Raw genomic sequence first — 21,510 nt, forward strand, 5'->3', positions numbered from 1 at the left:
ATTGCGTGCTGTGATTACTGTGCTCACCCTCCTGTTTCTTATCCCACTGACCAGGACCGTGGTTCCACGCCAGCTAATGTCACTCATTTGAAATCTCCTTTCTGTTGTTGTGTTGAATTGGGAGGGACTCTAGGGCCTTTGAGCCCAAGACAGTATGCTGTCCACTTTCTGGTGTCCACTGAGCTGGCCAGCTATTTATCGTTTGTCTGGGTCCAGATCAGTTTTCCCCTGTCCTGCCTGGTGGTGGAAGAGCTGACACCTGTTGCCCTTCTGTGACAGCTAGGCAAGTACCACGTGCAGTAAGCTTCAAGCTCTAGGTTGCCCTGCAGTGCCTAGCAGGAAAACACTTCCACTCCATTGCAGTGTTCAGGTTTTGGTGTTCACTGAAGGAGGTCAAAGGCCAGCTCAGACAAACTCCAGCCACCCTTCATCCAGGCCCTGTTCTCCCTCCCATGGCTGCCCCTGGGCAGCGCTACCCTTCCACGGGCCACCACACCCTCCACCTCTGCGGTGGCGGTCTCTTCTATAGAGCCACAGAGACCCTTATTTTCTCGCAAGTTCCTCCATCCCTGGAAGAAAAGATCTTTTGCATATCTGTGCTTTCTCCAAGATGTCTGCTTGCAACCAGGGATGGAGGCCGCTGCTCTCTCTCACTCCCTCAACCTCTGAGCTTTCTAATCAGCCCTACAAGTAGGAAGCAGTCTTTTGCACCCATAAAGTTTCAACTCCGAAGAGAGCTCTGTCATGCTTTTGCCTGTTCGGGTTATCTTTTTACTCGATATGCTCAGTCCAAATCACAGATCATTTCTGCCTCCAGATTAGGTCCTCGGCCTCAAGATAGTTACCCACAGAGATATATATATATATATATATTTTTTTTTTTTTTTATTAAACCAAACCCTGTAGAATTTTATTTGGACATGCATTTTAAATCCCACTCGAAGGTGTCTCATTATCAATAATTGACATAGTTTCTCTCTTCCGCTGTCTTTTCACTGTTAAAAACTAAATAGAAAGAAAGAAAAAAGGAAGGAGGACAGAAAGAAAGGTAGAAAGAGAAGAAAGCAAGCCAAGGTAACACGCCAGAAACCTCTGGCTGCACACTCTCATTAAAATTCTGCCAGCAATATACTGTCCTGTCTGCATTCACCACTAAACTCAGGCCTCTGGACACTTAATGGGTTCCACCTGTGGTTTGGAGACCAGTCCCCTGGAACCTGCCACCTCTGCTGTGGAACTTGTGCCAGCTCTTCTCCGATCCTCCCCAACAAAGCCAACCACCACCCCGGAAAGATGTCTACCACTTGCTTCTCTGTCCACAAACAGACCAGACTGGGCTCTGCAGTCTGAGAAAAGGCAAAAGGCCGAGGCCAGAGTGCTTCCCACTGCAGAAGTGGCACCAGCACACAAGGACCCAGGCTGCCAGCAGCCTGATGTTAGGCATACCCACGATGGGGGGGGGGGGCGGAGATGGAGCTGCAGCTCTTCTCCTACTCTGCATGCCTCCATGTGCTGTGGCTGAGACTTAGGCATTCCAACCCTACCATTGCCACGTACTGCCCATGGTAGGTGCTCCAGACAATAAGCAATTAAGGATGTAATGTGAATAAATTATACTGAAAAAGAAAAGAAAATTTAGGATAGGGGAGCAGTGAATGACTTGCTGAATTGGACAACTGTAATCTACACATGTTAATAATAAAACTAAACATGCATTGATTTAAAAAAAAAAGAAATTAGGAAGGGCAAGGAAACATGTTGACATCTACTCCCGAGTCAGGATTTCAAAGGGTGATGGTTATTTTCTCAAGCCGCCAAACCCAGTGAGAAATGCTGGTAGAAACACAGAGACAGATATGACCCAACATATTGACCAGGACAATTTGATGCTCGTCGCACGTAGTAAAGGACTAGAAATGTGTTCACAATATTTACTGATGTTTCCAGCCCATAAGCACTTGCCAAAAGTGTTCACTTGTACATGTGCATCTCTGCTCTGATTGCCACATAAACTACACGATGCCCCAGCCGAATTGAATTCAGGGCAACAGCAAAGGTGTTGTTGTTTTGGTTTGGTTTGGGTTTTGGTGTGCACTTTTCCTACATGGATAGGCAGACTCATAGGAAGACAACTTCAAAATCCTCAATGATGATTATTTAAGTGAAAATAAAGTTAGCTAGATGCCCTATACTGTTTTTACCCAGTCTTGAGCCATAATCCCCGAGAAACACTCCCACACACTGGAAATGAGGGGAAATTACTACTGCCACACTCTCTGTAATAAATGGTAAAATGGGAATACTAGAAATTTCATGGGAAGGATGATTTCACCATCTACACTGTGCCTCCATGCCACACGCAAATTAAATGATCAAGGGGCACACACACACACACGCACACACGCACACGCACACACACACGCGCGCACACACACACACACGCACACGCACACACGCACACACACACACTGGAGTGAATATATTCTTTGGCTACCAATGTAGAATGCTGAGCATGGTGGCAAGCAACTGTAATCTCAACAAGTGAGAGGGCCTGTCAGGAGGATCTGGAGGTCAAAGCCAGCATCTTTTACATAATGACGTCTAGACAGGCCTGAGATAGTGGTGACCCTGCCTCAAAGAAAATGTCCTGGAGCAATATTTAGAATGTTACATCACTTAGTAAGACAAAATGCAAAGAAGACATTGATGTGTATGAAGGCACATGAGTGTAAGTACATGAAAGTAGACCTAAGGGTACACACGTGGGCCTCTTGGAGTGATTTCTATTAGTGATGCCTTTGATTTCGGAGTGTGAAGTGTGCACTATTACTTAAATATCCACAATCTGAATCAGACTTTTAGTGTCAATGTCACCTAAACTTACCAAATTAAAGTCTACCTTGCCTTATGTCCGGGGTTTATGAAGCTTGTTGATATATGTATGTTATCTTAATGCAGAGCTGTCATCCCGGGTCTAGTGATTGCATCTTTGTGGAATGGGACTGGGTCTGACCCCCGGAGCTCACCGTGTACATCAGGTTGGTCTCCACTTGTGGTTATCATCTGGCTGCTGCCTCCAGAATGCTGGGGCTGCAGGCCTGTACACACATGCCTGGCTTCGACTAGGATCTCTTTAGATCATTTATAGTGATGCACATTTCCCTCCTAATTTTTCTCTCCCACAATGACATAACAACAGGTTTATGCACATGGGTCTCCCATCTACAAAAAAATACATGAATTCTCCATCTTCTCTTCAGGGAAGCTCCAAACATCTAGGGCTGTTAACCAACGTGTTGTACAAAGGTGTGGCACGAATAAGCCCTTGCTTAAAGGAACCATTGCAGTCAGAATTCTATGTCTGATAAATTGGGTGATTAAAAGAGACTGCCCAATTGGATTTTAGGAACATATGGTTGCAAAGCCACAGGTTCAACTAACACCATCAGAATTGTGTGTGTGTGTGTGTGTGTGTGTGTGTGTGTGTGTGTGTGTGTGTATCTCAAAGTGGGCATGGTGGTGCAAGCCTTTAATCCCAGCGCTCAGGAGGCAAAGGCAGGCAGATCTCTGTGAGTTCATGGGCAGCCTGTTCTTACAAAGTGAGTCTAGGACAGCCAGGGCTACACAAAGAAACCTTGTCTCAAAAACAAAAAAGAAAAGAAAAATCCAGAAACGTGAATAGATGGGGGATTTGAGCAAAAGAAAAACTGGAGTACAAAAAGAAACCCTGTCTCAAGAAAAAGAAAGAAAGAAAGAAAAGAAAGAAAAATCCAGGAACATGAATAGATGGGGGATTTGAGCAAAATAAAAGCTGGAGTGTGAATTTTTGTGTTGGTAGCTTTGTACTGAGGTGATTCAAATCAAAGTGCCAGTTACATACTCTAAAATGCACAAAGCCAGGTGGTAAGCCTGGAAATAGCTGATTATGGCAAAAAGCACTGGACCTTGCAGCGAAAGCACAGATCAGACTAGGGATAATGTCAATCACTGGCAGAAAGTCCCCTGTGTTCCTTTCTTATCAGCACCCACTGCTTTCCCCGGGCACAGCTACCTTTCTTCTTTCTATCAGCTTAGATTTGTCTTGCCCATTCTGTACCTGTTAACTTACCGAACCATCAGATTCTTTTCACCTGACTTCTTTTTCTTAGTAGAATGATTTTAAGTTTCATGACTGTCGTGCATAGCCATAGTCTTCTCTATTTCTGACTGGTATCCCACGATGGATGTTAGCACACCCCCACTGAAGATGGGATATTCCAGCCAGCTGCTGGGTCTGTGCCTTCCTGTCCCTAGGAGATGTGTATCAAAGTCAAAACAATTCACACACTAGATCTAGCGCTAGGCTAATTAATGCAAATATTTACTGCCCATCCAGGCATATTCATCACGAGGTTAGTCTGTGCAGGAGGTGAGAGTACAGCGAGTGCTTGGCAAAGGTTGAGACAGGAAAGCCTTGTGAGATTTTTTTAATAGTGCTGAAGGAAGTATCAGTTTCTTACAGACCATTGGAGCCTGGGAAAATGGAGGAAGAAAGGCCAGGTTGGCAGTCTGTGGGCGGAGTTGCTAAGAGTGTTTAAGGAGGTGGGATGTCAGGCAGGAGTTGTGGGGAGGGGGAGGGGGCATTAAGCAACCAATTCCGGCTCAGGCATTCTATTGCTCAGATTCCGTTCATATGTGCGGGGATGGGGAGTACCCAGGCATAGCTTGTAAGCAGGAGAAACCAAACAGCCGTGCGTGGTGAAGTGGTGCCTGAAGCCATCCTCACGCAAAGAAGAGGTGGCAGGACCATGGCAGCAGGCGGGTGCACTTTGTCTCCCAGCGTCAGAAGGTTCACCTGATCGTGCACAGCTCTGTGTTTCTGAGTCCATGGTAAAGCGCAGCATCATGACAGCAGCATTATGAGGCAGAGGAACAACACCTCATGGCAGCCAGGAAGTCGTGACAATATGAGAGAAAGGGGGCCATGGAGAAAGTCACCCCAGTGACCTTCCCTGGTAACCTAGCTCCTTCAGCTAGTTCTCTCTCCCAGAGTTTTCAGAACCTCTTCACATAGCAACACCAACTTGGGACCAAACCCTCAATATAAGAACCTTGCAGAGTGAGGGTGGACATCATGTCCAATCCACAGCAGGCATTGCTCTATACTCTTACTCATAGGGCCTTGAAGCACTCGTGGTGCAAAAAGGCAACCTCCGTTTGAGTTTTGATGCATCCATAGGCATGCATATAATTTGAGGATCCTTAAAAATCAAGGTTAAAAAAATGTGGGGCATAATGAAAGAGCCAATGGACCACCAAGGTGGCAAAGGCCATGTGACCCAGGGTAGCAAGTGGACTACCACAGCACTGTTCATTATATAGAGATGGTATCACTGAGGAAGTCTGGGGATGCTAGAAAACTAGACTTGTAGATCATAGATTAGCCCAGTTATTGATGCACTACATTTCTGAAACAGGGTTTCCTGGCATTAAAGAGGCTGGAATGGACTAAATGCTGAATATGCATTCTAGTGCCAAAGGATTTGTTTTGGGATACATGATGATCTGAGTTCCAAGAGCCTTTATGTGTTCCTTTTCAGAAACACTTTTATTGAAAGGCATTGCTGTGTGTTTGAGATCGTCAAGCACTTGAGTCTAGGATGGCCTCACAGCTGGCCAACAAATAGAATCACCCAGGCAGTTCCTCCTTTATAGTGGTAGCAATGCTCTGAACTTTCAGGAATGTTCTTTTTTAATCACTTCGTAGCCTGATAGCAGTCCCCTCCCCTTTCTCCTCCCAGTCTCACCCTTGCACCCTCTCCCCCACTTCCCATCTCCTCCTTCGCAGAGAAGAAGGGAGCTAAGCTGCACCTCCGCTACATATGTGTAGGGGGTCTAGGTCTGGCCCATGCATGCTCTTTGGTTGGTGCTTCAGTCTCTGTGGGCCTCCGTGGCATCCTTGGATCCTACAGCTCCCTCAGTTCTTCCTCCCATTCTTTCACAAGACTCCCTGAGTTCAACCTATTGTTTAGCTGTGGGTCTCTGTCTGTTTCCATCAGCTGCTGGTTGAAGGCCCTCACAAGACAGTTACGCTAGGCTTCCGTCTTCAAGCATAACAGAGTATCATCAATAGTGTCAAGATTGGTTCTCTCCCATGGGGTGGGTCTCAAGTTGGGACAGTCATTGGTTTGCCATTCCTTCAGTCTCTGCTCATTTTTTTAAGAATGTGGGCGCCCTTGCTTTTGGAGCATATATGTTCAGAGTTGAGACATCATCTTGGTGGATTTTTGCTTTGATGATTAATTTTTGCTCTTGATTAATGTTGGTTAAAAGTGTACTTTATTAGATCTTAGCATGACTACTCAAGCATGTGTCTTGTGTCTGTTTGCTTAGAAAACCTTTTCCCAGACCTTTACTCTGAGCTAATGTCTATTTTTGATCCTGAGGCATATTTCTTGTACATAGCAAAATGATGAATCCTATTTTCCCATGCATTCTGTTAGCCTGTGTCTTTTTATTCATGAATTAGTACCATTAATATTGAGAGACATTAATGACTAATGACGGTTAGTTCCTGTTATTTTGATGTTGGTGGTATTAGTGTGTGTGTGTGTGTGTGTGTGTGTGTGTGTGTGTGTGTGTGTGTGTGCTTCCCTACTTTTGTTTTTGCTGATGGGGATTTATTTATGTACTGTGTTTTCTTCGATGTAGTTAATCTTATTGGAATGGAGTTTTCCTTCTACTATTTTCTCTAGGGGTGGATTTGCAGGTAGATATGTTTAAATTTGGTTTTGTCTTGGAATATCTTGATTTGTCCATCTATGATGATTGAGACCTTTTGCCAGAGCCCACTCTGGACAATATCAACCAGTACCTGTATATGGGTTATAAGGATGGAGATATTAAATAAATATAGGAAAAGATATAAGAGATACAGCAAAAGAAATTTTTAAAAAACAAGCATTCAGGAGGACTAACAGTAAATACTGTAGCCCAGAGTTTATTTCTCTTAGAGCTTTTATACAGTATTCACCCATGTGAAACAGAAGATTCTTGGAACAGAAACAAATGCTACCAATTACTTTAGTTATCTATATGCTTAGACTTTTTTCATCTTAAGGCCAAAGAACTACACCAAGCTCCTATCCTCACCTGGAATTAATAATAAGCTTTCTTATCTAGGAAGTTAACCAACAGAAGTATCTTGCCAAGTTCTCAAGGCTATGTGAGAGTTTGCAAGCCAAGGTTGTAAGTCCTCTGGCCTGCTTCTATTAAGCACTCCAAAAAATGGCTCACAACAACTTTTTCTTTTTTATATAAAAAAAATTGAGTAGACACACTGTGTCTGTCTTAGGTTGTTTTATTTAGAGTATAGGTCTTACTCATCATTGGTTACATGAATTTTATCATTTATGATTTGCCTTGAGTTGACCTATCTTGAATGGATCTTACCCATCTTTGACTACTAGCCTCTGTTTAAGGGAGGTTAGGTTTATTAATGACATGGTCATGGAGCTTAATATTATGTATCTTTGTATGGAGTTTTGTAGAAGAGTTTAGCGTATACTTTAGTAGAGTGGGTAAAAGACACAATGTCACAACTACCCAGAAGCTAAGGACTAGTACAAGAATGGCAAGATGGCTAAAAGTGGACCAGGATGGAAGGAAACTTTTTAAGCTGTTTATAGATCTTTTAACTGTTTAAAGGGAATGGGTCTATGAGATCTTATTCTCTGCCCCTGAGCATCAATGTTTTCTGTCTTCAAACAGTGGGTAATGCCAACTGAAATCCTTGAATGTCCTCTACATTATCATTAGCTTTATATAAGGCAGCTTGCAGAGGAGACATAGTAGTATGTATACTAGACATTAGCTTAGAATTTTGAGCATTTTTCATCATAGCTATCATAGGAGGAGAATCCCCAAATGAAGGAGGATCCAATTCTGCTACAATATCTGGAGATTTCTTTATCTGCAATATCTGGTTTAAGGCTTTAATTTGTTCTTTTAAATGTTTCATCTGCACCACTAGTGTTGGAAAAGCTCTATGAAGAGCCTGTGTATTACTATCTTTTTCAGCTAAATTAATAAGAGGACGGTATTCATTACAATATTTATCAGCCTCTTCCACTACATCTTCAAGATCCAAATAATCCTCCAAATCCTCAGAGAGCAACAGCTCATTAGCAGGCTCTGTAAACACAGGCTCAAGCAGAGCAGAAGGCTTAGTTTTATTTTTTCAAACTTTGAAGAATCCTTCGTAATTTCAATTTCTAACTTGTTTCTCCCATGTCTAGGGTCTAACCTGTCCCTTATAAGGTACCAGAGACAAAAGACATCTGTTGAAAATCTTAACAGGTCCATGTACATCATAATAATCTTGTAACTTTTTTCTACCTTTTCCAGGTTTCTATATTTACAGAAACCACAAACATACTTGTTCAACAAAATCTAAAAATTACTTATCTGTTGCTATCCTATTTTCACTACTCAATCCTGGAGCATATTTTTAAGCATATGCACAAAGAGCAAGTGACTATTTCCATTCTTCATTATGTTACAATACTCCCAAAGATACACTCACCACACTTCTTAATTGATCTGAGCTCATACTTCCTACACGCCCCAGTGGCTCAGGTCCCTGTTCAGGCACCACTTTCCAGACCTCACTCTGGACAATAACAGCCAGTACCTGTATATGGGGTGTGAGGATGGAGAAATTAAATAGATATAGGAAAAGATATAAAAGATAAAGCAAAAGAGATAAGAAAAAAAAGACAAGTATTCAGGAGCATTGGCAGTAAATACTGTAGCCCTGAGTTTATTTCTCTCAGAGTTTTTATACAGTATTCACCCATATGAACCAGAAGATCCTTGGACAGAAACAAATGCTACCAATTACTTTATCTATATGCTTAGACTTTTTTCATCTTAAGGACAAAGAAGTACATGAAGCTCCCATCCTCACCTGGAATTAATAGTACACTTTCTTATCTAGGAAGTTAACCAACAGAAGTATCTTGCCAAGTCCTCAGGGCTGTGTGAGAGTTTGCAAGCCAAAGTTGTAAGTCCTCTGGCCTGCTTCTATTAAGCACCCCCCAAAATGGCTCACAACAACTTTTCCTGGGCATAGTGGTCTGAGCTGACATCTGTGGTCTCTTAAAGTGTACAAGACACCTGGCCTGGCCCTTCTGTCTTTTAGAGTCTCTGTTGAGAAGTCAGGTATAATTATAGTAGGTCTGCTTTTTTATGTTACTTGGGCTTTTCCCCTTGCAGGTATTAACATTCTTTCTTTGTATGTAAATTTAGTGTTTTGATTGTTATGTGGCAGGAGGATTTTCTTTTCTGGTCTAGTCTAATTGGTGTTCTGTAAGGTTTTTGGATGTTTATAGGCATCTCTTTCTTTGGTTGGAAATTTTTTCTTCTATGATTTTGTTGCAAATATTTTCTGGTCCTTGGGGCTGGGACACTTCACCTTCTTCTATTCCTATTATTCTTAGGCTAGGTCTTTTTATGGTATCCCAGATTTCCTGGATGTTTTATGTCAGGAATATTTAGATTTAACATTTTCTTTGACTGACGTATCAATTTCTTCTATTGTATCTTCTACTACTGAGATTCTTTCTTCCATCTCTTGTATTCTTTTGATGATGTTGATGTCTGTTGTTCCTGTTCTCCTCCCTAGGTTTTCCTTCACCAAGATTCTCTCAGATTGTGGTTGCTTTATTCTTTCTAATTCCATTTTCAGGACTTGGACATTTTTATTCATTTCCTTCACCTGTTTAATTCTATTTCCAGTATTAAGGAATTTATCAGTCTCCTCTTTAAAAGGCCTGTTTGATTGTATTTTCAATGATAAAGAGAGAGCAGAAATTGAATGTTCAACCAATGCCTAGCCCAACACAAGACCCAATCCATGGTTGGGTCCTCTAGTAAGGAGAGCAGGAGCTGTCTCTGATATGTACTCTGATGCCTGCTTTTGACCACTTCTCCTGGGTGGGACTGCCTTGCCAGGGCACAAAGAGAATAAATTCAGTCCTGCTCTGACTTGATGAGCTGAGGTGGGTGGAAAGTTGGGTTCCACTTTTCGGAAGGGTAGGGAAAGGTAGAGTGGGGAGAAGGAAAGTGGGTGGGACTGGTAGGAGAGGATGGAGGGGGCTATGACCAGGATGTAAAGTGAATAAAAAATAATGAACACAAATCTTAAAAAATACAGACTCTGCAACTAATGCACTTTTTGAGTTTGGTAAAGGGTGACTCTAAAAAGCCACAGGAAAATCTCATTTTAAAAAATCAAAAATTATACTTTGTTGAAATTTAAAACATCTTTCAGAGACCTAGTTTACACAATGAAAAGTAAGGAGCACGAGGAAAGAATACTTTCAATGCACATACTTCATAAAGGAATTGCTTTTAGAATATGTCCAGAATGCTTATTGCTCAAATATAAGAAAGCTAGAAATCTATTTTTTAAGTGGGCAATTTCTTTTGAAAGCCATGTTACCAAAGAAGAAAGATGCATGGATTTTAAGGTATGCATACGACAAGGTGCACATTATGTCCATGTCAGTTAAAACAATAATAACATCCCAGGAAGAGCATGTCCTTACAAGGCTGACAGGGTGTCAGATGGTTCAATCATGGAGAATGTGTGGCCATGTCTTAAAAATTAACCCTATACCAACCACACAATCAGTCATTCTCTTCCTAAGAGAAATGAAGATATGCATTTTATTGTCACTTCCACACAAATGCTCATAGCTGTTCCACTTGTAAAGCTAAAAAGATAAAACAGTTTCTAACCATGTTGCCCCAGTTTCCCATGGTTTCCTTTGTTGCAAATTTGTTCAAAACTACACATGGCCTTCTGCTGACACTGTGTAAAACTAATTTACACAAAGGGAGTTTCCCAAGAGTGAGTGGAAGCTCTCATTGCGCTGCCCTCAATAACAGAGTGCACATATGAGACCCCTCAGGTCTCTCTGCATGTTGGTGGTGCATCTGACTCATGACTTGGGGGAAATTCACTCAGAACTCAGGTGAAGTATTGTTGACTCTTTTCAACACTGCTTCCATTTTGTTTTCCTAGGATGAAGGTTCCTTAGGCTTTCTTTGGTTTTGAAACCATAATTGTGTTGTTGTGTGTCAAATGTTCTTCCAGCCTCTAACAGCTATGCGTAGGCAGCTAGTGTCCTGAGTGGCATTTGTCCCCAAGATAAAATAGTCAGTTTGGTGGAAGAGGCAAACACCAGGTCACTTCTGTCCTCGAGGAGCCACTGATACTTGGGGAGCTTGGAAGGACTCCCCAGGTAGTGTCCCTTAGACTGTTGTTACTCAAGTAGCACTGAAAAAAAGTCTTATCCAGACTTCTTCAGTCTTGTGTTTATGCTCTGAAAACCAATCTGTTCACTTTTCCTCACCCAGAATCCATTGTTGTTTTTTTTTAATTTTATTTTTAATGATGGAAATGAAAATATACCTAAAAGCGAAGCTTCTGGAAAAACCATTTGTTCTTCCCTGTCTTGTATCGTTCCTCAAACTTGACCTTGGACTCCTGTTGGGCCTTGCGTTTCAGGGCTGGGTCTCTAAAGGCATCCTTGTTGACAACAGTCTTGTCCAAGGGGATATCCACAGAGTGCCTGGTGGGCATGAGGTGATTGTAGTTATAAACTTTCACAAAGCACTTGATCTTTGACCTCTTGGCGATTTTCTTCTTGCCCATGGCAGCTGTCACTTTTCAGGGATAGCGGCCAATTCCAGCCACCAGGGCATGGCTGTAAGGGCGGTCTGAGGTGCCATCATCGATGTTCTTCACCATGACGGCTTTGCGTCCGGAGTAGTGTCCAGCCAGGACCAGCACCACTTTCCTGGCTTTCATGAACTTGCCCATTTCGGCAGCAAGCAGCCGGAATCCAGCAGAAAGGCGAATCCATTGTTTCTAATGCCCCCTCCTCTCACACACACACGTACACAACTCCTCAACTAGTGATAATTGGCCTCCAGCCAAACTGGTACCAAGATGCACAGGTGCCATCCTGGTACAGTATTGGTCTCATGGCGACATGCCATCTAAAACTGCATTGCTTCCAGGACAAACATCTCCTTACTTCTTTTCTTCCCATTGCAGAGTTAAGAGGTGAACTTATCCCTAGTTTGTATGATGTCACTAGAGAAGATTTTAATTGGCTATGATCTTTCTACAGCTGTTTCAACATGACACCAAATTTTTCTTTGAGAGTCACCTCAAAAACAAGAAGTAAGTAAGTCTTCATATGGAGGCCTGGTTTTTTTGTTTGTTTGTTTGTTTGTTTTCGTAAGACGGTTGACTTAATTCAGTAGAGGATGCAGCTCCTTCTTTATTTCTGTCCTTTTGGAAGTTAGTAAACACTGACTATTCTTGTGGTATTACATAAGTGCCAGAGTCTATAGACCTGTAAAACATCCATACTTTCACACTCCACTGGGTTTGTGTATCTGAATGTTTCTGTATTTAGACTTTTTTTTCTGGCTGTACAGGAACCTCTGTAAAATTGATGTACATTTTTAAACTTCTATAACCCTGGAGTCAAGTAACAGTTTATGGACTGAGTGTGCTATAGTTAGGAGTACGTATATATGTGTGGACATCATGGATTACTGTTCTGTATTCTAACCTTATCTTTCCAACAGAGGCCAAAGAAAGAGGAAAGCGTCCTTGGCAACTGGTCTGACACGTAGAGCCATTGTTATAGCTTAAATCAGACATGTTTTCGTGATGAAACCAAGCAATCACAAAGAGTGCTTATGTTAAACAAACACATAACAAAACCACAAAATTACAAACATCCCCTTCACACAGCCAGTATTAGTGACTACTGGTTTTTTCTCGTTGGCAGCTCTAGTCTGCAGGTCTTCTTCCTTCCTGCTAAGTAAAAGTAACCACGAAGGGCTTGAGAGGTGGCTAAGCAGTTAAAGGCATTTGCTATTCTTATAGGGGATCCAGGTTTGGTCCCCAGTACCCACGTAGCTGCTCACAACTGCTTGTAACTCCAGTTCCAGAGGATCTGACACCCTCCTCTGGCTTCTGAGGGTACCAGGCTTTCATATGTACTTGAAGGCAAGACATATGCACATCATACACATAAAAAGTATTTAAATTTATCTAAGATACTCATTCATAGGATCTCCCTTCTCCTTAACAGCATCCCATCCCAAGTGAAGTCCAACTTGACTCAAACATTGAAGTCCTTTCTGATACTCTCCTACTCAACTGCTGCTCGGTTTCCCCAGGGGATGCGTTCACCCTTGTTTCAGATACAGGCATTGTGGTGGTTTAAAAATCAAATGGCTCACGGGGGGGGGGGGATGGAACTATTAGGAAGTGTGGCCTTGTTGGGGTAGGCGTGGCTTTGCTGAAGGACGTGTGTCACTGTGGAGGTGGGATTTGAGGCCTTCTATGCTCAAACTACACCCAGTGTGGCACACACTCTCCTTTCTGCTGCCTTTGTAGCAAGATATAGAACTCTCCTCCAGCACCATGTCTGCCTGGATGCTGCCATGGTTCCCACCATGGTGATAATGGACTAAACCTCTGTACTGTAAGCCAGCCCCAATCAAATGTTTTCCTTTACAAGCGTTGCCATGGTCCAGGTGTCCCTTCACAGCAAAAGAAATCCTAACTAAGGCAGGCACGCTCCTGGCTCCAGTGGTGAGTGAGTGTCCGATGAAGGACTAACTATGGAAGGAAGGAAGGATGGACAGACGGATGGATCACTATGAATGAGGGAGAGAAGGGAGGGCCTGGGCAAGGAAGGAAAGGGAAGGGAAGAGAATATCAGGGAAATACAGAGGGAAGAAGAAGCAAGTCAAGTCTTCCTGCTCTGTTCCTTGGCCCGAGTTATGCTCGACACTGTTGTACTTTGCGTCATGTCCCAAGGAAGCCACAAGAGCTGTTTGACTCCTAAGGTGGCATTTTATTTTGAAGGCAGTCATTATTTCTGTCATCCAATAATCTACCCTTCACACTTTTTCTTTTTCTTCTTCCTCCCTTGTTGGTCATCCTGGCACCCATGGCTTTTCTGGGTCAAAGACCTCAACATAAGGCCATATACACTGAACCTGATAGAAGAGGAAGTGAGGGATAGTCCTGAACTCGTTGGCACAGGAAAAGACTTTCTGAACAGAATGGCCATCGCGTAAAGAACTGAAACACACTGGACAACAAGAACAAACAACCAGTTTCCTTTCCACTAGATGGCTTCCTGGAACCACAGCCTCTTCCCCAGGAGCAGTCCTCCATGCCTCTTTAAACCACATGGTGGCGCTCAAGCAGACAGAAATGAGGACCTGCTTTCTTAGCTCAGGTCTGATCACTAGCCATGTTCTGACTTGTGTCTTTTGCTCTCACTGCAGGGCTCCTTGGTTCTATTCTAATGAGACTCGTGGTACCTGTCAGGAGTCATGTTCCTCAGAGGAGCAGTGGTGGATGGATTGGCAGAAAGCAAGCACAACCATTGGAGTAACGTGCTTGTGGAGAGTAGGGGTCCTCAGGTTCATGTTACTTCATTTAAGCTTGATCCTTTCAACAGAGAGACAGACAGGTTTATTATCCTTATAATAAGGACACAAGTTTACCAAGATTAATTTAATGGCCAAGGTCACACAATAGTAGAAATAGCAGATTTGAACCCAGATTATTACTGTTGCATTAGCTCTTAGCTGCAGTATTATAACTATGCTATCTAAAAAAAGAGTTAAGGTAATGGTTTCTCTGCTTCCCTCAGTTCTCCATAGGACAAGGACCATAAGATAATTATTTATTAGAAAATACTGCAGAAGAATGGCATCTCTAGGTGAACTTAACAAAAATTTAAAATGACACCTAGTTCTCTCTATTTACTTCAGTGAGACAAGGAGGAAGAGGAAGCACTAGAAAAAATAGGAGAGTACATCAGGAAGATCTTTTAAAGCATGAAATCAGAGAGCACATTGAAGTCAAGAATTTATAGATAAGCCTAGAGGGAAAATGAGCAGATAGTCCTACATTGAGCCAGTATCTGAGAGGAATGAAGAAGACCTGAAGCTTGGTCTCAAATTACCACACAGAAGGCACTCTGGTTAAAATTGGTCTGTGCTGGTGCAGCAATGTTCTGAGAGATATTGGCAGCCTAGTGATTGGAAGTAGATGCCTATAACAGAGGCCGCTGCTGAGGATTCAGAAGTAAAACCTCAGTAAAAACTAGGACTCTGCCCTCTGGGAAATAGCAGCAAGGTCATGACAACACAAATTTTGTCCTATATGCCTTTGCCATACTGTTGCTGTTAGGTCTTAGGAGCATAGTACATGCATATAATTCATATTTGGAGTGTTTCTGAAGCAAAAGCCATGTCATTTGCTAGACTTCTTCAGCAGATGTTAAGAGCCAATTTGTCATCCTATTCAGAGACCATGGAAGATGTAACCTTCCAAAAAAAATTGTAAAAGTTTACAAGTTTACAATTTGGGTAGGGAAAGGGCGTAGAACACTTATGAGAAAATACAACACAGCAGACAGCAGATCTCTGAGAGGAGCTTGATTTCTGGCTGTAGGAAAGGGGCAGGAATATAAGCGTTTTTTGTAGGACATATTCTTGATTAACAGAGGAATTTCTTAGGGACTCTAGTAAGATTAGCCATGACGGCCCCAGACAAAACCATCTATAACTCTGAGAGGTCCTTTTTTATTACTACTATTTTTAAAGACAGGTTTTTCTGTGTGTTGTGGCATTTTTTTCCTCCTGGCCCTAAGCTCCCAAAATAAAGATTTGTGAGACTCAAAAATATATTTACAAATACCTAGACCATATAGCTAGGCTCTTCTCTGACTAGCTCATAACTTAAAATAACCATTTGTACTAATCTACATTCTGCTACATGGTACCAGATGTCTGTCTTCTGCACATCTTCCTAGGCAAATCTCCCCATCTGACACTATCCCAGAGTCCTTTCTGCCTACCAGATGTCCAATCTTCTCTTCTACCTTTTCCTGCTTTTTTTTTTTTTTTTTGGCAGGGGGTGGGGCGAGTGGGACAGGTGATGCTTTTATACAGATTTAGATTCCTTCTACATCTGTATAGCTCTGGCTGTGCTGGAACTCAATTTGTAGACTAGGTTGGCCTTAAACTCTGCCTCTATCTCCCAAATGCTGGAAATAAAGGTCTGTGCCATCATGCCTGGCCTGGGCAAATATTTTATTTTTGGTGGAAAATACACACAGGCATCAACAAGACTGACACAGTATAGTGGCAATTGGCTTCAGGCACTCATCTGTTAAGAAAAATTTGGAGAGACTTCAAAAAATATAAAGATAAAGAGATTACAAAGGGTCTGGTGTGGGAGGCAGAGGTAGGTGGATCTCTGTGAGATGGAAGACAACCTGTTCTATCTACACAGTGAGTTCCAGTACAACCAGAGCTACACAGTGAGACACAGTCTCAAAAAAAAAAAAAGATTCAGAGTACATTGAGTTCCATAGAGACAGTGCTGGGCTGGACAACTATGTGCCTCACAGAGGAAAATCAACTAAACATGGGCAAAGGAGATCTTAAAAAGCCAAAAGGCAAAATGTGCATCTTTGTGCAGACCTGCAAAGGGGAGCACAAGAAGAAGCTCAGGATGCTTCTGTCAGCTGCTGGGAGTTCTCTAAGAAGTGCTCAGAAAGGTGGAAGACCACGTCTGCTAAAGAAATGGGGAAATTTGAAGACATGGCAAAGGCTAACATGAAAACTTACACCCCCTCCCAAAAGGAAGATCAAAAAAGGACCTCAGTGCACCCAAGAGACCTCCTTCAGCCTTCTTCTTGTTCTGTTCTCTGTATCACCCCCGACCAAAAAAAAAAAAAAAAAAAAAAAAAAAAAAAAAAAAAAAGACCAAAGGAGAACATCCTGGCAGGTTCATTGGTGATGTGCAAATAACCTAGGAGTGATGTGGAACAATATGGCTGCAGATGACAAGCAATGAAAAGTAGGCTACCAAGCTGAAGGAAAAACACAAAAGGTATATTGCTGCCTACAGAGCTAAAGGAAAACCTGATGCAGCAAAAAAGGAGGTGTTCAAGGCTGAAAAGAGCAAGAAAAAGATTGAAGAAGATGATGAAGAGGGGGAACAAGAGGAAGATGATGATGATGATGAAGTTGGTTCTAGCAAAGATTTTTTGTTTGTAAAGCATTTAACCCTGTCCCCCGTACACAACTCACTTCTTTTAAACAACAACGACGACGACAACAACAACAACAAAAATTGAAATGTAAGGCTGTGTAAAATTTGTTTTTAAACTGTGCAGTGTCTTTTTTGTATAATTAACACACTACAGAATGTCTTTAGCTTGCCATGTCCTGATGGTATTTTCAATGGCCACTAATCTTGCCTGGTACAGTCTGGGGGTTGTAAATTGGTATTGAAGATTAAAACAGGTTCTTGTTGGTGCACAGCACAAATTAGTTATATATGAGGATGGTGAGCTTTTAAAATTTGTTTTGTGTTGTTTTGTTTTTCATCTTCAGTTGTCTCTGGAGCAGCTTACCCAAAGATAAATGTTCTGTTAACTGAATAATAGCTTAATTAAAAAAAAAAAATACAGCTGTTTTTTGTTGACATTCTGAATGCTTCTAAGTAAATGCAATTTTTTTATTTTAAAAATGATTACAAAGAACAGAGAAGAGAACGGCCACTTGTGAGAACAAAAAAAGGTCTATTTTCTTTGTATTACAATTACTATCACAAAAGAAAATGATTGCGCCTGGAAAGAAAACTCAGTTTGTAAACTGCTTGCCCCATAAACTTGAGGACCTGAGTTCGGTCCTCAGAATCAACAGAAAACCCAGATATGGCTGTTTTGTGATCTCAGATCTGGGGAGATGGAGACAGATGGATTCCCCTGGGGCTCACTTATCAGCATCCCTCTCCACATAGACTAATCTGAGAGCTCCAGGCTTGTCTGCAAAGGCAAGATGTATAGCACCTGAAGAAGGATGCCTTATGCTGACCTCTGGGACTCATGCACATGGGTACGCCCACCCCAATGCAAAGAAAAACAATCCTGAAAACTATCACACTAGCCAATTGGACCAGGGCTGAATCCTTTTAAAATTAGTACAAAGAAAAAAACTCTTTGGTTGATTTTTAATTAGTATACAAAGTAACATATTTTGTTAGGGCATTTTCATGCATAATTCATTTTGATGATCTTCTTCCCCCAATCTGATAACCCATCTCTGCACTGTCTGGTACCCTTCCACTGCCAGGTATCCACTTTTCAGCTTTCAGGATGTTTATTACCTCCTTCTTTTTATTCCTTCCTTTTCTTCTTCTTCTTCTTCTTCTTCTTCTTCTTCTTCTTCTTCTTCTTCTTCTTCTTCTTCTTCTTCTTCTCTTTTACATTTTGCATTTTGCCTTGAATGTATGTATGTGGACTATGTCCATGTCTGGTGCCCAAAGAGGCCAGAAGAGGGCATCTGATCCCCTAAAGCTGCAGTTCTAGATGCTTCTAAAATACTATGTGAAAGCTGGGAACCAAACCCAGGACCACTGCAAGATCAATATATGCCCCGAGCCATCCCCCAGCAACCCCAATCATCTTTCTTTTCTTTTCTTTTCTTTTTTTTTTCCAATTTCTTTAATTTTTGTTTTGCTTTGTTTTACAAGACAGAGTTTCTCTATGTAGCTCTGACTATCCTGGAACAAGAGCAAGCTGGCTTTGAAGCTCAGAGATCAACCTGCCTTTGCCACTACCAGTCGATGTATTGCCCAGACTAGTCTCAAACTCGTGGTTTTCCTATATCCACTTCCTTCAGCAAATCCTACAGGTATGTGCCACCGCAACTGGCTCTCTTCTTTACTGATAATAAGTGATATAGAAATTTATTTTAAGCCAATACTTTGACTTCAATATGACTTACCATTTATATTTCTAGTTTTTCCCCTTTTATTGACAATAGACTACCTACTTAATAGGGCCATTCTATAAGGTATATAATAAGGATTACAAGTTCCCAAAGGGAGAAATGTAGTGCTCAGGTTAATGTAAGCTGTGCTATGGTTTTGTTTCTCATTATCAAACAGCTCTTGTGAGGTAATCAGCATGAGTCAGCCTCCTGTGTCTTACCAGTTCTGGAACACTGAGCAGATCAAGTTTCTAGGACTGCAAACTCGAAAATCTAAATTAGAGCAAGGATGAAAACAGCAAGGCAATGGCAGCCAATAGGGCCTGTTGATAGCCAGCTAGCTGTCATTCTTAGTGGTACCTCCCCTCCGCCACTTCTAATCCAGGTAGTAGTGTGGGGGGAATTAGGGATGATTTCAATATTTTATTTCACTTTTTGTATTTTGCAGGTTTTCTTTAGTGATCATATATTACTTTAATGTTTTGAAAATGTGTTTAAATGATATTGAGCTGAAGAAAAACTAGAGGACTTGAAAGGGACATGGGTAGAGAAAAAGGTTTCTGAGGCTACAGTCTAAGTGAGGGCAAGATATCAGGAAATTAGGGTCCTGAACTGGGGATATTCTCTCCAAAATGAGCTCCCTTTCCCTTTGTACTAAGGACCTGAAGTGGCTTTTTTGACAGTCATTTACGTAGGTAGTGACTGCAAGGGGAACTATTTGTCGGAGAATTCCATGTCACTGTATTGAACTGCACCATTGACTGGCTGTCTAACCTGAAAAATCCCTGCTTGGCGTACTTGTACACTCACCTTTCATCATTATCAAATATTCACCATCACCTTCCAAGGTGCCTGACTATATGCTATACTGAGTGAGGAAGAGTCTGCGCAAGCAGCTGCAGCCCAGAAGCAGCTTTAGCTTGTAAGGAGAGAAGAAAAGTAAGAGTTGAAGGAAAGAAAGAAAGAAAGAAAGAAAGAAAGAAAGAAAGAAAGAAAGAAAGAAAGAAAGAAAGAAAGAGAAAAGGCATATAAAAAGAGAAAGAACAGAAAGAAAATGCAAAATCACTGTGGCCTGGGTGGGGTGTCCAGGGAAGGCTTAGATTTAGAACTCGAAAAGGTCAAGCGACTGTCTAATTCTCTTAGCCGGCTATTGAGAAAGCACGTGGTACTCTAGCTGAGTCTGGACTAGGGTGCTGAGTTAGGAAGGGCGGTGAGTAAGCGAGTAAACGAGTAAACGGTGGGGGTGGGGACAGTAAAGCTGGAAAGCAAGGGCGCTGGGGGCCGCCTGCAGGAGGCAGATTCTTGAAGCCTGTCACAGTATCCTTGCAGCCTTCTTCCTTAGCCCCCCCCCCTCCTTTCACTTTTATTTTCAGTTGAATCTTCCTTGCCCGAGTCACCTACACCTTACAAAGAAACCTTCCAAAGCAGATACTCCATTGCCAGCTGTCCCACCAAGAACATTCTCAGCCGCGGCTCATTCCTTGCCCTGTTCCTAGTCTGCGACACTTGCTCCCCAACTGCCTCTTCCTTCCCACGCCGCAGGTCTCTAAGGAGCCAACAACCCTAGAGAACTCTTTTTTGTTTGTCTGTTTGGTTGGTTGGTTTCAGAATGCCGAGTTTAATCCGACTTTTTGATCAAATAAAGATCCGGAAATCGACTCGTTCAGTCCTTGAGCGCTGACGCCATCTCTCCTTTCAGTTTGGAAAAGTTCCCGAGGGTCCCTAAAACTAGTCCTACAGAAGTAAGAGCAACAGCCAGTGCGCACAACAGGCGAGCAAAATTAAAATAGTCACTTGTAGTGCTTCGAAAATAACTTCAGGAGAGCGAGCACATTGCCTACGGCAACACATTCTGGGCGGAGGGCGGCGGGCGGCGGGCCACCTGCCTGTGGGTGCAGCGCGCAGCTGCAGGACATAAGCCCCGCCCCCCGCGCGCGCGCCAAGGGAGGTGGCGCCGGGGACGCTGACCTGGCTCTGTTGCCTGCCTGGAGGCTCCGGGGCGCCGCGGTCTCCCTCAGTTTAGCGGAGGATGCCGCTGCGGCACCCTGGGGCCAAGGGAAACAAGAGTTCAGACAGGAGCTTTGCAGGCTGAAGCCTTGACCCCCGGAGGCCGAGCCGCGGCCTGAAGTGAACCCGGAGGCCCGCAGGAGCCGGGTGCCGCGCGGGAACCATTGGACAAGCGAGTGAACCCGGCGCTTTAGAAGGTTTCTGCAGGCCTGGCGCCCAAGCTTCCCGAGTGTGGTTTGCGGGATTAGGGACGTGGCTCGATGAGAAGCCGGAGTAACTCGGGGGTCCGCCTGGATGGCTATGCTAGGCTGGTGCATCAGACCATCCTGTGCCATCAGGTAAGTAAGTGTAGGCAAGGGTGAAGTGTGAGCAGCTGGCCACTGACCCTGGGTGAACCCTCGATCGCATTTGCCTCTGGGGAGGCACTAAAAGGTCCTGAAGGACAGTTGCTTGTTGAACTTGAAGTAGAACCAAAGTGTGGCATGAAGAGACACTACTCTCAGACCCCCCAACCCTCTTCTTCTGTTATTCCAAAGGCAATAACTGAACTGGCAGATAACTGTCCCCCACCCCCAGCTACAGCTGGGTTCCAGGAGCAGTTGCCAGACATGATAACACTTGCTT

At 42.9% G+C, this 21,510-nt stretch overlaps 1 protein-coding gene and 2 pseudogenes across 13 annotated transcripts in view; 2 read left to right on the forward strand and 1 right to left on the reverse strand.

Moving 5' to 3' along the window:
* Positions 1 to 11,409: 11,409 nt before the first annotated feature.
* On the reverse strand, positions 11,410 to 11,897 carry LOC311601716 (large ribosomal subunit protein eL27-like; annotated as a pseudogene). Its single transcript has one exon. The product of its transcript is annotated as a large ribosomal subunit protein eL27-like (transcript).
* A 4,628-nt stretch (positions 11,898 to 16,525) lies between these two features.
* On the forward strand, positions 16,526 to 20,979 carry LOC311601218 (high mobility group protein B1-like; annotated as a pseudogene). Its single transcript has 2 exons — positions 16,526 to 17,152; positions 20,700 to 20,979. The product of its transcript is annotated as a high mobility group protein B1-like (transcript).
* Positions 20,823 to 21,510, forward strand: part of PHKA1 (phosphorylase kinase regulatory subunit alpha 1) — a 114,285-nt gene continuing 113,597 nt past the window's right edge. For all 11 annotated transcript variants that reach the window (XM_084788800.1, XM_084788804.1, XM_084788806.1 and 8 more), the window contains exon 1: positions 20,823 to 21,224. In XM_084788800.1, the coding sequence (XP_084644926.1) occupies positions 21,147 to 21,224 (78 nt within the window). In that variant the 5' untranslated portion in view covers positions 20,823 to 21,146. The remainder of the gene's footprint in view (positions 21,225 to 21,510) is intronic.

This window comes from Acomys minous, assembly GCF_964271855.1.
Source record: "Acomys minous genome assembly, chromosome: 7".
In the NCBI taxonomy this organism is placed as follows: Eukaryota; Metazoa; Chordata; class Mammalia; order Rodentia; family Muridae; genus Acomys; species Acomys minous.